The 14,775-nt window shown below is 41.1% G+C and overlaps 1 protein-coding gene across 7 annotated transcripts in view; it reads left to right on the top strand.

Moving 5' to 3' along the window:
• Positions 1 to 14,775, top strand: part of tdrd7b (tudor domain containing 7 b) — a 56,621-nt gene that overhangs the window by 15,785 nt on the left and 26,061 nt on the right. For 4 of the 7 annotated variants that reach the window (XM_060915273.1, XM_060915419.1, XM_060915348.1 and 1 more), the window contains 2 exons: positions 7,744 to 7,888; positions 9,047 to 9,212. In XM_060915273.1, coding sequence (XP_060771256.1) covers positions 7,744 to 7,888; positions 9,047 to 9,212 — 311 coding nt within the window. Of the gene's footprint in view, positions 1 to 833; positions 869 to 2,090; positions 3,087 to 3,709; positions 4,227 to 7,743; positions 7,889 to 9,046; positions 9,213 to 14,775 lie in introns of those variants that run through there. The other 3 variants (XM_060915467.1, XM_060915561.1, XM_060915582.1) reach the window with 3 other exon arrangements.

Raw genomic sequence — 14,775 nt, forward strand, 5'->3', positions numbered from 1 at the left:
GTTCCTTTAAGCACTAAATAAATAAACTGAAACTAAAGGACGTGCTGAACACCTGAAAGGAGTATATAACTTCATTATATGTTCCTCACAAATATTTACAAGAGAAAAACATACCAACGGACATTAAAAAAAAACTGGAAAAGAGACATGTCGGAGACGTAAAACTTCTGTGCTAGGGAGTGGCTGTAACAGTTTGTGAACAAACATGACTGTGAGGTTTGCTTCATTAAAAGCCAAAGATTTAAAGAGAAAGATGCGCTGAACACCCGAAAGGCTAACAAAACTTCACTGGATATTCCTGACGTATCTAATCTTCCACATTAAATATATGGAAAAGCTGGAAAAGAGACACGTCGGAGACATATAAAACTTCCGCACTCACAAGTGACTGTAACAGTTTGCAAACAAAAATGGTCGCGAGGTTTGCGCCATTGAAAGCGGAAGATTTAAAGAGAAAGACACACTGAACACCCGAAAGGCTACCAAAACTTCACTGGATATTCTTCATGCATATTAACAAGAGAAAAACATACCAACAGACATCGACAAACTGGAAAAGAGAGCAATAGCAGAAATATAAAGTTCTACTTGGAGGTGAGGAAAAGTGACGGAGACTTTTACAAGAGGACTTCGCTCGTGGACTTCACTCAGCAAAGCCCTTTTGTGTTGAACAACTGCACTGTAACAATTAACTCCAACCAAAAGTAACTTTGAACTGTAAACCTGTATATAGCCTGTATGGTATATAAGTTGGGTGGTTGTTCAGGCTTTTTGGATTTGTACCATTTTTATTGTTAGAACTTTGACTTTTTACATGTACACTGGATTGACAGAACATTGAATTACATTCGAGCAGCATTCAATATTGGTAAGTTACCCCCCTGTTCTTAACTTTTTGTAAAATTTATAATTGTTCCATCAAATATGTATGTAGTAGTAATAATAACATTGGCTGTTTATTTTCATGGTATATCAGATATATTCCATTCAGCTACTTGTCTTCGACTCGTTCAATATCATGCTAGCTAAATGGAATATATCTGATATACCACTCAAAGCCAGCTAATATTATTTAATTATTGTACCTTTAGGGGTACAACAGCTTGTCACTGGGGCAGTATCCTCTAAGGTACTTATTTGTACCCTTTATATACTGATTGGGAACATGTATGTACCTTTTTGGCCCTAAAAAGTTACACATGGTTACCTTGAGGTCCAATAATGAGCCCTAGGGGGTACATTACTGTAGATTGTACCTTGGGGACAGAAATGGACTCCTACTGTACCCCTGGTTCTGACCATGTATGATTAAGTAATTAATAGCATATATCCATCCATTATCCGTAAGCACTTATCCTGTGCAGGGTCATGGGCGAGCTGGAGCCTGTCCCAGCTGACAATGGGCGAGAGGCGGGCTACACCCTGGACAAGTTGCCAGATCATCGCAGGGCTGACACGGAGACAAACAACCATTCACACTCACATTCACACCTACGGTCAATTTAGAGTCACCAATTAGCCTAACCTGCATGTCTTTGGACTGTGAAGGAAACCGGAGCACCCGGAGGAAACCCACACAGACACGGGGAGAACATGCAAACTCCACACAGAAAGGCCCCCATTGGACACTGGGCTTGAACCCAGAACCTTCTGGTTGTGAGGCGACAGTGCTAATCACTTTTATTTATATATATATATATATATATATACACACATACATATACATATATATATATATATATATATATATATATATATATACACACGTTTATATATTGTAGTACTGGTTTTGAATGGCTTCCCGAAGTTGTTTTTTTTTTTTTTTTGAGTGGATTTGCAGCCGAAAACATACATTTAAGGGCGACGTATTATGGTTATGTCAAATTGTCAGACAGTGTTGCTTGACTTTATAGTGCCCCAGTATCATGCAAGAAGAACCAACAAACAAAGTGAGCATCACTTGTATAATACCAGTCAAAGGTTTAGACACACCTTCTAATTTAATGCTTTTTTTAAATTTTTATTAAATAAAAGACATTTCATGTCTTTAAGGGCATATCCTGGACCAATTTTGTGTTGTTGTTTTTTTTTTTTTTAATATGAAAGTATGTCCCTTTACACACTCATCCAGAAGGGTAATTTTGCACAAGGCCATCTGTCTACAGCAGAAAAAAATAAAATAACAAAACGCATCTGGAAAAATCCCAAGTGAGTCTGGAGCCAGATTCGCGCCAGCAGGCTGCGAGAGCTTGGATGGTTTCAGTGCACAGCCTGTGTAGACCAAGTTTAGCAGCTAGTGATTTTGCATTGAAATATGGAATTGTCACCTGAGCGCAATGTTACTTCATCTTTGGATGAAGAATATAATGATGTCAGAATGATTTCTTACCCTAGCAACAGTCAACTTGTGAATTGCTGATTTTCTTGGTCTTTTTCTCGGCTCTGCTTCGGTCCTCGGCTTCTGGGTGTCTCGCACGAAACGCTCCCATTTCTCTCTCATTGTCCGGTCTTTTGGAAAACGATGAGTACTAATCCCATGATGGTTGGTGTTGCTACACCCTCCTACGATACATCTCAGTGATTCTTCAGATAAGGGACAAAACATGTCCGAGAGATGAAACTCATTTTTGTGGTTAAATATGTAAATAAAATATGTCACATAATTATCTTAAATAAAAAACAAATACAGATTTGCACTATAAAGTATGATTTAAAGGTTTTGTACACATATATTTTATTTTACATGAGTGAATGTGTTACCAGCACCGTAAATAAACCTTGTCCGAAAGCAGGTTTCATAATTTCTTAACACTTAAAGAATTGTTTAAAGTAAAATAAAACAAACATCATAGCTACTGTCATCAAGTATTCTAATTAATTATTCAAACTGTACACAAGTTTACAATTTGAGAAACATTTTTGTGTAATTTTTAAGCGATTGAAGTCATGTCCAGAGTTTCTGTCAACACCATAAGATTTTTCAAAAATTAGAAAAAAATCAGGCATTATTGTGGGCAGCTCTCAATCTCAGGACCCCTTTACACTTCCTGCTTGATACACATGCCATGAGGCCACTGCTCTGCTAAGTTAATATTTTATATTTTTCTCCTGAACTATCTCTTTTAGAAATCATTTTGTGTCACAGCCATAGTGTGTCAACACCATAGTCAATAAAATTCAAGATTTATTTGACTCTTTTTGTAATGAAAGCTTTATTTAACTTTATTATTGAGGCCACAAGCAGCCGGTGAAAAACAAGATGGCTTCTGCCAAAAAACACAAGTTATGATGAAAAGTAGACTACTTTGTCAACTCCGTCAAACGTCAACTCCATAAGATTTTTTGTCTTATGGAGTTGACCTTGGCCTTATGGTGTTGACAAATGTGTGTCATTTTCCCCATTTAATTCAGTTTTATGAATTAAAATTTAAGTTGTATTATGTCCTATGTATTTTAATGACATTTCTGCATATCCGCGTTGCATAGTTTTTATATATACTTCATATTTATTGAAAATTATCCATCATCCTCACACTGAATTCAGTATATATATATATATATATATATATATATATATATATATATATATATAAACTTTATATACCTTATATACTTATATTATTACTTTATATACTTACTTTATTTAAGTATACTGAAGTTTACTTAAGCATTTTAACCCATTAAGACATGGCCCCTGCTATACGTTTGTTGTTATCGGAATGACCAAGTCGTAATGTATGACTAAAGAGTCTTTGTTATGTCATAGTGTTGTAGTACTATAGTAGTAACATGTTTTCAGCAAATGGTAAAGCGTTCCTCTGGTGGAACGACGCATATTATGGGGTTAAGTATGCAAATGAGTGTGAGTGTGTGTGTGTGTATTCCTTACTAATTACAACATTGTACATTTCAGGCTAGAATGGCAAAAGGGAAGCATTTAGTAGAGGAGCGAAAGAAAAGGAACAGAGAGTACCAAAAAAGATGGAGGGAGAAAATGAACAGGCAGCCAGAAGTTAAGGAGGAGTTTTTGAAAAAGGAAAGGGAAAGATGGGCAAAAAGAGTTAAAGATGGAAAAGTAAAGAACATCTCTGATATGGAAGAAAGAGAAAAAAGACAGAAAAAAAAGGTTTGGAAGCATGCACAGAGGGAATCCAGGGAGCGTTGGAGGAAAGCTGAGGAGGGCTGTCAGAGTCTGAGTACTCCACCAGAGTCTCCTCGTCAACACCGTAAGTGGTGTGTCAACACCATAAACAGCTTGTCAACTCCATAATATGACTGTTAAGTTAATTTTTTCTTTAAAAGGATATTTTATTACATTGTTTCAAGTTGTTACAATAAAAACACTGCATTTCCAAATTAAATGTGTATACTTTATATTGCTTAATACCATTGTTTGTTATGGAGGATAAAAACTAAAGGCATAAAGTCACATACCGGTAAATATAGTCAATAACATCTTAATAAATTAACTTTTAAAAGTAATATTACTAGTTTGAAAACACAGACAGAATGACACAGATTAAAGCTACCTCCAAGAGTAAAAATGCCTGGAAAAACTTTAAAATAATATATATATATATATTTACATTTCTTTGTGTCTTATGGTGTTGACAAAATCTCTGACTTGCCCCGCAAACATGAAAACAATGTTAAAAATCTTGACCTGGGAGATTGTTCGAAAACTGTATAAGAGGGCCAACACCTTGTGCAACCATAATATATGAATATGTTTTGGAAATAATGAGATTTTATTTTTAGAAAATCAAAACCCCTTTTGTCCCTGATCTCAAGAATGACTGATCTGTTAACCATTTTAATAATTACGTGATAACGTTGAAGAAATTTGCAGAAAACCACCAGGTCGTTTTCTCATAAACAAACCGGCGCTGACGTAGGATTCAGAGGGAGGCGTCCCGCACGCGACGTCACGAAAATCAATGTTTGCCGGGAAATCCAAATGCCAAGTTTTTTCAGAGGCGGACCAATTCGCCTCAAATGGCTTGATTTCAACTGAATTTTTCTGGTATTGCGCAAGATTAAAAAATTGCGCAAAATGTGACCGATATTTGACCAAAGTTTAATATAAAATAGGAGAATTACATTAATCTTGCTCCTGAATTTACCCGTGATATGCACTTTAAAATAATGATGGATGTTGTTTCTCTTTACTTAGCTGAGCGGTTCTTGACATTATATGGATTACTACAGTTGTGGAATAGGGTTGTTTACTGTATTTTTATTATTTACTGTTTGATCTCAAATGCATTACAAAGGCAAGAATTTGCATTAATTAACTTTTGATGAGGCACCTATTAATTGAAAAGCATTCCAGGTGACTACCTCATGAAGCTGGTTAAGATAATGCCAATAGTGTACAAAGCGTCATCAAGGTAAACGCTGGCTACTTTTGAAGAACCTGAAGTATGAAACATATTTAGTTTAACATTTTTTTTTTGTTTACTGCATAATTCCATATACAACCCCGATTCCAAAAAAGTTGGGACAAAGTACAAATTGTAAATAAAAACAGAATGCAATAATTTACAAATCTCAAAAACTGATATTGTATTCACAATAGAACATAGACAACATATCAAATGTCGAAAGTGAGACATTTTGAAATTTCATGACAGCAACACATCTCAAAAAAGTTGGGACAGGGGCAATAAGAGGCTGGAAAAGTTAAAGGTACAAAAAAGGAACAGCTGGAGGAACAAATTGCAACTCATTAGGTCAATTGGCAATAGGTCATTAACATGACTGGGTATAAAAAGAGCATCTTGGAGTGGCAGCGGCTCTCAGAAGTAAAGATAGGAAGAGGATCACCAATCCCCCTAATTCTGCGCCGACAAATAGTGGAGCAATATCAGAAAGGAGTTCGACAGTGTAAAATTGCAAAGAGTTTGAACATATCATCATCTACAGTGCATAATATCATCAAAAGATTCAGAGAATCTGGAAGAATCTCTGTGCGTAAGGGTCAAGGCCGGAAAACCATACTGGGTGCCCGTGATCTTCGGGCCCTTAGACGGCACTGCATCACATACAGGCATGCTTCTGTATTGGAAATCACAAAATGGGCTCAGGAATATTTCCAGAGAACATTATCTGTGAACACAATTCACCGTGCCATCCACCGTTGCCAGCTAAAACTATAGTTCAAAGAAGAAGCTGTATCGAAACATGATCCAGAAGCGCAGACGTCTTCTCTGGGCCAAGGCTCATTTAAAATGGACTGTGGCAAAGTGGAAAACTGTTCTGTGGTCAGACGAATCAAAATTTGAAGTTCTTTATGGAAATCAGGGACGCCGTGTCATTCGGACTAAAGAGGAGAAGGACGACCCAAGTTGTTATCAGCGCTCAGTTCAGAAGTCTGCATCTCTGATGGTATGGGGTTGCATTAGTGCGTGTGGCATGGGCAGCTTACACTTCTGGAAAGACACCATCAATGCTGAAAGGTATATCCAGGTTCTAGAGCAACATATGCTCCCATCCAGACGACGTCTCTTTCAGGGAAGACCTTGCATTTTCCAACATGACAATGCCAAACCACATACTGCATCAATTACAGCATCATGGCTGCGTAGAAGAAGGGTCCGGGTACTGAACTGGCCAGCCTGCAGTCCAGATCTTTCACCCATAGAAAACATTTGGCGCGTCATAAAACGGAAGATACGACAAAAAAGACCTAAGACAGTTGAGCAACTAGAATCCTACATTAGGCAAGAATGGGTTAACATTCCTATCCCTAAACTTGAGCAACTTGTCTCCTCAGTCCCCAGACGTTTACAGACTGTTGTAAAGAGAAAAGGGGATGTCTCACAGTGGTAAACATGGCCTTGTCCCAACTTTGAGATGTGTTGTTGTCATGAAATTTAAAATCACCTCATTTTTTTCTTTAAATGATACATTTTCACAGTCTAAACATTTGATATGTCATCTATGTTCTATTCTGAATAAAATATGGAATTTTGAAACTTCCACATCATTGCATTCCGTTTTTATTTACAATTTGTACTTTGTCCCAACTTTTTTGGAATCGGGGTTGTATGTTCCATATGTTATTTCATAAGGGCGGCACGGTGGTGTAGTGGTTAGCACTGTCGCCTCACAGCAAGAAGGTCCGGGTTTGAGCCCCGTGGCCGGCGAGGGCCTTTCTGTGTGGAGTTTGCATGTTCTCCCCGTGTCCGCGTGGGTTTCCTCCGGGTGCTGCGGTTTCCCCCACAGTTCAAAGACATGCGGTTAGGTTAATATGGGACGGCCTTGGGCTGAGGTGCCCTTGAGCGAGGCACCTAACTCCCAGCTGCTCCCCGGGTGCTGTTAGCATGGCTGCCCACTGCTCTGGGTATGTGTGTGTGCTCATTGCTCACGTGCGTGTTCACTGCTTCAGATGGGTTAAATGCAGAGAGGAAATTTCACAAGTGTGTGATGAATAAAGTTGTGCTTTCTTTCTTCTTTCTTAGAACATTTAAAAAAATTGCAAAATAAAATTTGCAAAAACATTTTCCAGATTATCTGAGTGCACCCTACTTTATAGTAGCGTTTTGGGCTGGTGGACGGTCTCCTAGACCTCATGTTATTTTCTCAAGAGACTTTTTGCAGTGGTTGAGTTTTGAATATAAAAAAGCACTTCAGGTTGAAGAGACAATTGGCCTTTCACTGTGCGCTCGTGTTTAATCAACCTCTCCACGTTTTGGTGCTTGTGGATATGTGGTGTCTCTTCAGACTGTCTCCTTTTTTTAGGTGATGTGTTATGCTACTGTGGGGAATGAAAAGGCAAGCGTCACAAAACTAGTGGCTCGACAGCATGCAGCTAAGAAGACTGGCCGGGCTCAGGTGGTCAACTGCCAGATGAGAATCAAACCCACTTCTCCTCTGGTGTTAAACGGTAGGACTATATTATATGTACTTTCTACACTCTTACATTACAATGTTTGCATTACACAAACCTGGCTAGTTTTGTTAAAAAGTACGCAGTACTTGTGAGTTGAAGATTCAGTCAATGGCAAATTATTGTACTGAAAATGTTATCCACAATACGTCGGATCAAATTTGCATATGACGACATGGCAAGGTTCGAAACGTCTGAGCATTTCTTCTGTCTTGCACAAGTAGACGGTAATGATACTCGGTGCTGATTCATTCCCTGCGTTCCCATTAATTTGAGTGTGGAGCATGGATGTGGTTTGTTCCTTCTCAGGCAACGAGACGTCTCGTACACCCTAATATTTTAGGGGTGAGGCTTGAAGATGACTGTGTCCTAGTTAAACTCCTCTGAGGATGTAAGGATGCTAAGAATAAAGCTCACTTTGAGGTCAGTCAGCAGCCTATATGCTGGAGTGCTAACTTCCTGGACTTTCAGTGCTGAGACTGATCCTGGATCAGGTTCTCAGTGCAGCAATAAAGCCGTCGGATGATACAGCAGAAACACAGCAGCCGTAGTCTCGCTCACATCAGAGATGCAGTGAGAGGGAGGACAACAGAGCTAAATGAAGACGCACATCACTAGCAGTGCTTTTGCTATTTGTCTGTTGTTTTATCTTTTTTTTTCCTCCTTCTGTTACTCAGTGAATGCTCTTTCCTCTCCACTACTCTTTGCCGAAGCTTCCAACCTGCTGAGCGTTTAGCATAAGAGCAATCTAGGCAACAGTACGTCACATATATATATATACCTGAAGCAAGAGCGGAAAAAGGAATCGTTGACATTATTGCTGCACTCTGCATCTCAACGCTCTAATCTGTGCCAGATGTAGTGTCATCGTCTGTCAGTCTCACACAGAGGTATGTTACAGCGACTGTAAGCAGGAGCTTATGATTAGGGTGGCTGGGATTTGAAGAAGTGTATGAAGCAATCAGGAATTGGTATAAAGGTATGACGACATCGCATGTGTTTGTTTTGTTTTTAGACAGAACGACTGAAAGCATGTTATATGCATGCTAGCAATTCACATGAAGAAAGGCATATTTTAAACTACTAATGCATTGGCATTTCCCTTTATATTGCCATAAGTTTTTGTTGTGTGTAATAGACTTTCTTTTTCCATAGCCAAACCCAGAACGTCTCTCAGGCAGCCTGAATACCGGGGTCGTCAGGGTCGAGCCAGCGGTCGCACAGGGATCATGAGGGAGACGCAAACCGATGGGCGAGGCAGTAAAATCTACAACACTCCACCAAACACACCCAGCAGAAGGGGCAGTCTGACGTCTGACAGGTATGAGAGAACAACGTGTGCAGCAGAAAGCAGACTGCCTCTGAAAGGGCAGTGATAGGCACATAATTAGAGTTGCAATATTTTCTCAAATAAAGCATTGCACAAGACACATGATTTGTACAAGGACAGAGGATAAAGTGTGACCGAGCTGTCCAGAGACATACATAGGGGTGGATGGAAAAACCTTTCCTCTTCCCTTTTGGTTCTGTTCTGCTGTCTTCTCTCACTGTGACTTGAATAAGAAATGCAGAGTAGAGCTCAGCTGAATGTTCACTGAGTCTACTGTGTATTTAGCAGTGGAGTGTGTGTGTGTGTGGGGAATCATTCCAGCCAACAGCCAGTGCTTTTCACAGTAAACAACTGACTTCACCCATTCAGCTATTTTCTGTATCTCTAGCTGTGGCATCCACACAATGCAGAGCAGAGAGCTGGGGTGGCATAGCTAAACGACTGAGCCAGGTCTCCCTAATCCTCCTGCTATCCCAGATTAGCAATTCTAAACGAGTCTGCAATGAATCAGCACTTTTTCTTTTTGTAAAGATTTTTGTGGAAGCTCAGGCCATATAACACCTAGAATCAAATGAAAAAGAGCCTCTGTGCTTTATCTAATAGCTGCGCAACACCTGGGGCTTGTGCACCTGGGGAAAATCTGTTTTGAATAAGCATACGAAACCAATTCTATTGAAGTTCATTCTTGTAAACAGGAATCTACCTTAATAAGAACCATTTAGTCATTCAGTCATGGTTTGAATTGAGCAAAATTCTTTTTCAGATCTTTTGTAAAACACTTTTCGGGATCACTTTCCAATTGATTATCATCTCGATGCAGAATACTGTGTAGAGTAATAAATACTATAGTATTCATTCAAGATGCGTGTTTGCTCTGTAACTGGGTCGCTCGGCAGAGAAATGCTATGAGTAAGCCTATTGTAAAGCAGTGTGTGTTTTGTGAGTCATTGTTCAAATTCAACTGGGATCGAGGGACTAATAATACAGGGATTGATTTCAAGCACGGCTCTTGTATCCTAAATATGGCGAACTTTAAAAAACATATTCTGGAATACTAGGGCGTGGATAAAATACAGATAATTAAATCACACCTTACCACTGCTTTTGTTGCTTTGTATATACTTCTCATGGAAGATGGTGCCATGGATGGCTGCCTCGGTGTGTTGGTGCGCGTTGTTTTGTCTTTTCTTTGTAAACTCAGTTCACTGCTGCAATACTCGAATCTCTTTCACCTAGTCATGAAAGTGTTCCGGAATTTCCCGGAATTCCGGATTTTTAAATCTTCTGCTGGATTTTTTCTGCTAATGACCCGGAAATCCAGATATTTGACAAAACTCTTGAAAATCTCCGGTTTTCCGAATGGAGAAATTTATTTTTTGGATTTTTCGCGTTCCTAGATGCGGCGTAATGCATCGTCCTTGCATGGGCGCAGTCCTTAAATAGCCCAAACATAGTTCATTGATTAAAGACAGGTGTTCTTTGTTAACGGCACGCGTGCCGGAGCTCGTTAGGCGCACACGCAGCCCGAGGCGCGCCTTCAGGTGCACGTGCTAAGGCGTGCAGGACTGACACCGTTCTGCGCAAGCGCAACACAATCGCGCTAGAAAGCATGTTCAAGCTGCCAGTGTAGCTGCAGTCTTTTTAGTTGTGAATTACGAGTATTTCCTCGTGTGTTAATAATTCGCCATGTCAAAACAAGCAAAACTTTCCTCCTTCTTTCGATGTGAAGAGAGGTCAGCAATTTATTATATATATATATATATATATATATTTTTTTTTTTTTTCGATCAAAGTTGCATTTTCTGGTTTCGAAGCTAAGTTTTAGTGCCGTTTCTAGAACACAACATCAAGAAAACGTGGAAGAAACAGCAATCATGGAAGAGCCGGTTTCTAAGCTACCTAAAACTAGCAATGGTAATTTATTTTTTGTTACATAATGTACTCAGGCTGCCAGTCAGTGTGTGACACACACACCCTACGCCCTTGATTTACATGAGAAATTTGGTATTCATTGGTGTGTTTAAATTTACAGACAATACGAACTAATATAAACAATTGGCTTCAACTCGCATAAATATGAATTGGAAATGTTTAGTTCACTTTAGCTTCTGCAAACGCACAACTCTACTAAAAGATTGATAAACGAGGCTCAATGTCCCCAACACTGAAACCTGAAAGCTTTAGAAACTCTAAGAGACCTTTACTTTTTAACAGGACTGTTTTGGGATTTTGCTGAGTTTACCTTCAACTGTCTGATTTTTTTTCAAAGTAATGAACTGTGTAGCAGGAAAATCACCGCGTTTTCTAAATGCACTCATTAACTAGGGGAATTAAATTTGATATTTTTGACGTTAATCATGAATGTACATGAAAGAAAAAGGCTTAAAAGTTATAACTTGTTTTGGTGAAAATAAGTACTAAAATGCACTAGAATGCAGGGTTTTGCGTGTTATGTTATTAAAATATTTTCGGGAGACGTTGCCCTGCCCCCCCATTTCAGGGTTTTTTCCTTTGCTCCACTTTCATCTCTAAAGGAGAGCTCTTGAACATCAAGGGAACAACTCCAGCGGACTTATTACCAACTTTTCTGGTGTCATCTGTGGAATTATTGGACATTTCTGGTCAAAGGTGCTCTCACCTTGGCTCACTCAGTGAGACGCTGGAGGAGAGGGAAACACGCTGGTGCACCTCAGCTGATGCGGACTTTGCACTCTGCTACCTGTGTTATTTCTCTCCATCGTGCGCTCATTGTGCAACAAACTGGACGAACTCCAGCTGCTGATTGGGAGAAACAGGGACTTTCCTACATCTTCCATTTTATGCTTCATGGAGATGTGGCTATGCAGACTCATACCACTCTGCGCTGCAGATGGTCAGCTTCCAGCTTTTCAGAGCAGACTGTAACACAGATCTTTCCGGCAAAACAAAGGGCGGCAGAATCTGTTTTTATGTAAACAACGGTTGGTGCAGTGATGTGTCAGTGATCCTGCAATGCAGTCATCCTGACCTGGAATCACTTTTCATTAATTGTAAACCCTTCTACTCCCCTTGTGAATTCACTTCATTCATTCTGGTCGGTGTTTGCATTCCGCCGCGGGCCAACGTGCAGAACACACAGCGCATGCTGGCCGATCAGATACTGGATGTGGAGCAGACTAACCTGGACTTCCTAATTATTGTCCTCTGTGACTTTAATAAAGGAAACCTCAGCCATGAACTACCAAATACAAAAAGTTTATTAAATGCCCAGCCAGAGAGGAGAATATTTTGTATCACTGCTACACTACAGTCATGCCCATCACGCCGTCCCCCGCGCTGCACTGGGCCACTCTGACCACATCATGGTCTGCCTGGTTCCTGCAAACAGGCAGAAATTAAAGCTGAGGAAACCTGTAGTGAGGACATCAAAGATGTGGAGCAATGAGGCTGCAGAGAACCTTCAGGTGCGCTTGGACTGTATAAACTGAGAAGTGTTCAGGACTGCTGCCAATAGTCTGGATGAGTACACAGAGTCCGTGAGGACTGCTGCGTTCTATCATGAACCAGGGTGAGTTACAATAATGACAAACCCTGGTTCACAGATAAGGTTGCAAAAGGAAGAAGCGTTCAGAAGTGGGGACAGGAACAGGTTTAAAGAGTCTAGGAACAGGTCTAGCAAGGCTGTGAGAGAAGCTAAATCACTGTACTCTGAGAAACTCCAACACCAGTTCTCAGCCAACAACTCTGTCTGTCTGGAAAGGGTTCAGGCAGATCACTAACTACAAACCTTCAGCTCCCCACTCTGTTAATGACGTGTGCCTGGCTAACCAACTGAATGAGTTCTACTGTTGCTTTGAAAGACAATGAGATTGTCCTGATATCATCCCCCATGACTCCACACTCCAGCTCCTGCCCACCACCCCACCTCTACTGCTGCTGGGGCCTCTTTACAACTTCTCACCCTGGAGGCCCATCCACACACCACCACAGTCTCAACTCTCTCCATTCTGGAGAGGGATGTCAACAAGCTCGTTAAGAAGCGAAACCCCCGCACAGCAGCAGGTCCCGACTCTGTCTCACCATTTACCCTGAAGCACTGTGCTGATCAGCTGTCTCTGGTATTCACAGACATCTTCAACACCTCACTGGAGACATGCCATGTGCCAGCCTGCTTCAAGGCCTCGCCCATTATCCCCATCCCCAAAAAGCCAAGGATCACAGGATTAAATGACTACAGACCCATTGCCCTGACTTCTGTGGTTATGAAATCCTTTGAGTGCCTCGTGCTTTACCACCTTAAAGCCATCACTGACCCACTCCTGGACCCCATGCAGTTCGCCTACAGACCCAACAGATCTGCAGACGATGCTGTCAACATGGCTTTTCATTTCATTCTCCAGCACCTGGACTCCCTAGGAACCTATGCTAGGATCTTGTTTGTGGATTTCAGTTCCGACTTCAACACTATAGCCTGGCTCTTCTGCACGACAAACTCTCCCAGCTGAGCATGCCTGACTCCACTTGCAGGTGGATCACTGACTTTCAGTCTGACAGGAAGCAGCATCTGAAGCTGGGGAAACATGTCTCTGACTCCCGAACCATCAGCACCAGATCTCCCCAAGGCTGCGTCCTTTCTCCTCTACTTTTCTCCCTGTATACCAACAGCTGCACCTCCAGTCATCAGTCTGTCAAGCTCCTAAAGTTTGCAGACGACACCACCATCATTGGACTCATCTCTGATGAGGATGAGTCTACCTACAGGTGGGAGATTGACCATCTGGTGTCTTGGTGTAGGCAGAACAACTTGGAGCTTAATGCTCTAAAGACAGTAGAGATGATTGTAGACTTCAGGAAGAGCTCTGTCACCCTCCCCCATCACCCTGTTTGACTCCCCAGTAACCTCTGTGGAGTATTTCCTCTTCCTGGGCACTACGTATAATCACTCAGGACCTTAAGTGGGAGACTAATACCTGCTCTCTCACCAAGAAAGCACAGCAGAGGATGTAGTTCCTGCGGCAATTGAAGAAGTTTGATCTGCCAAAGACAATGATGGTGCACTTGTACACCACCATCATCAAGTCTATCCTCACCTCCTCCATCACCACCTGGTACGCTGCTTGCCACTGCCAGGGGCAAGGGCAGACTGCAGCACATCATTCGCTCTGCTGAGATGATGATTGGCTGCAACCTTCCATCTCTTCAGGACCTGTATGAGTACCGGACCCTGAGGAGAGCAGAAAGGATTGTGGCTGACCCCTCTCACCCTGGACACAAACTTTTTGAGTCACTCCCCCTCTGGTAGGAGGTTGCGGTCCATTAGAATGAAAACCTCACACCATAAGACCAGCTTTTTTTCCCCACTGCAGCTGGCCTCATCAATAAGGTTAGAGACCCCCACTGATTCTAACCTCACATTTTCAGTCCGTGACATTAATGCACTTCGTCTCTGAACTGCGAATTTGCACATTTTATGGTCATACTATACATCTTCATTCTGTGAACATTTATTGCACATTCCGGCACACTGTACAGCAGGGTTCCCCAGTTAAATTTCCCCAAGGGCCAAAATATGTAA

Source organism: Neoarius graeffei, chromosome 1 (genome assembly GCF_027579695.1).
Source record: "Neoarius graeffei isolate fNeoGra1 chromosome 1, fNeoGra1.pri, whole genome shotgun sequence".
Lineage (NCBI taxonomy): Eukaryota > Metazoa > Chordata > Actinopteri > Siluriformes > Ariidae > Neoarius > Neoarius graeffei.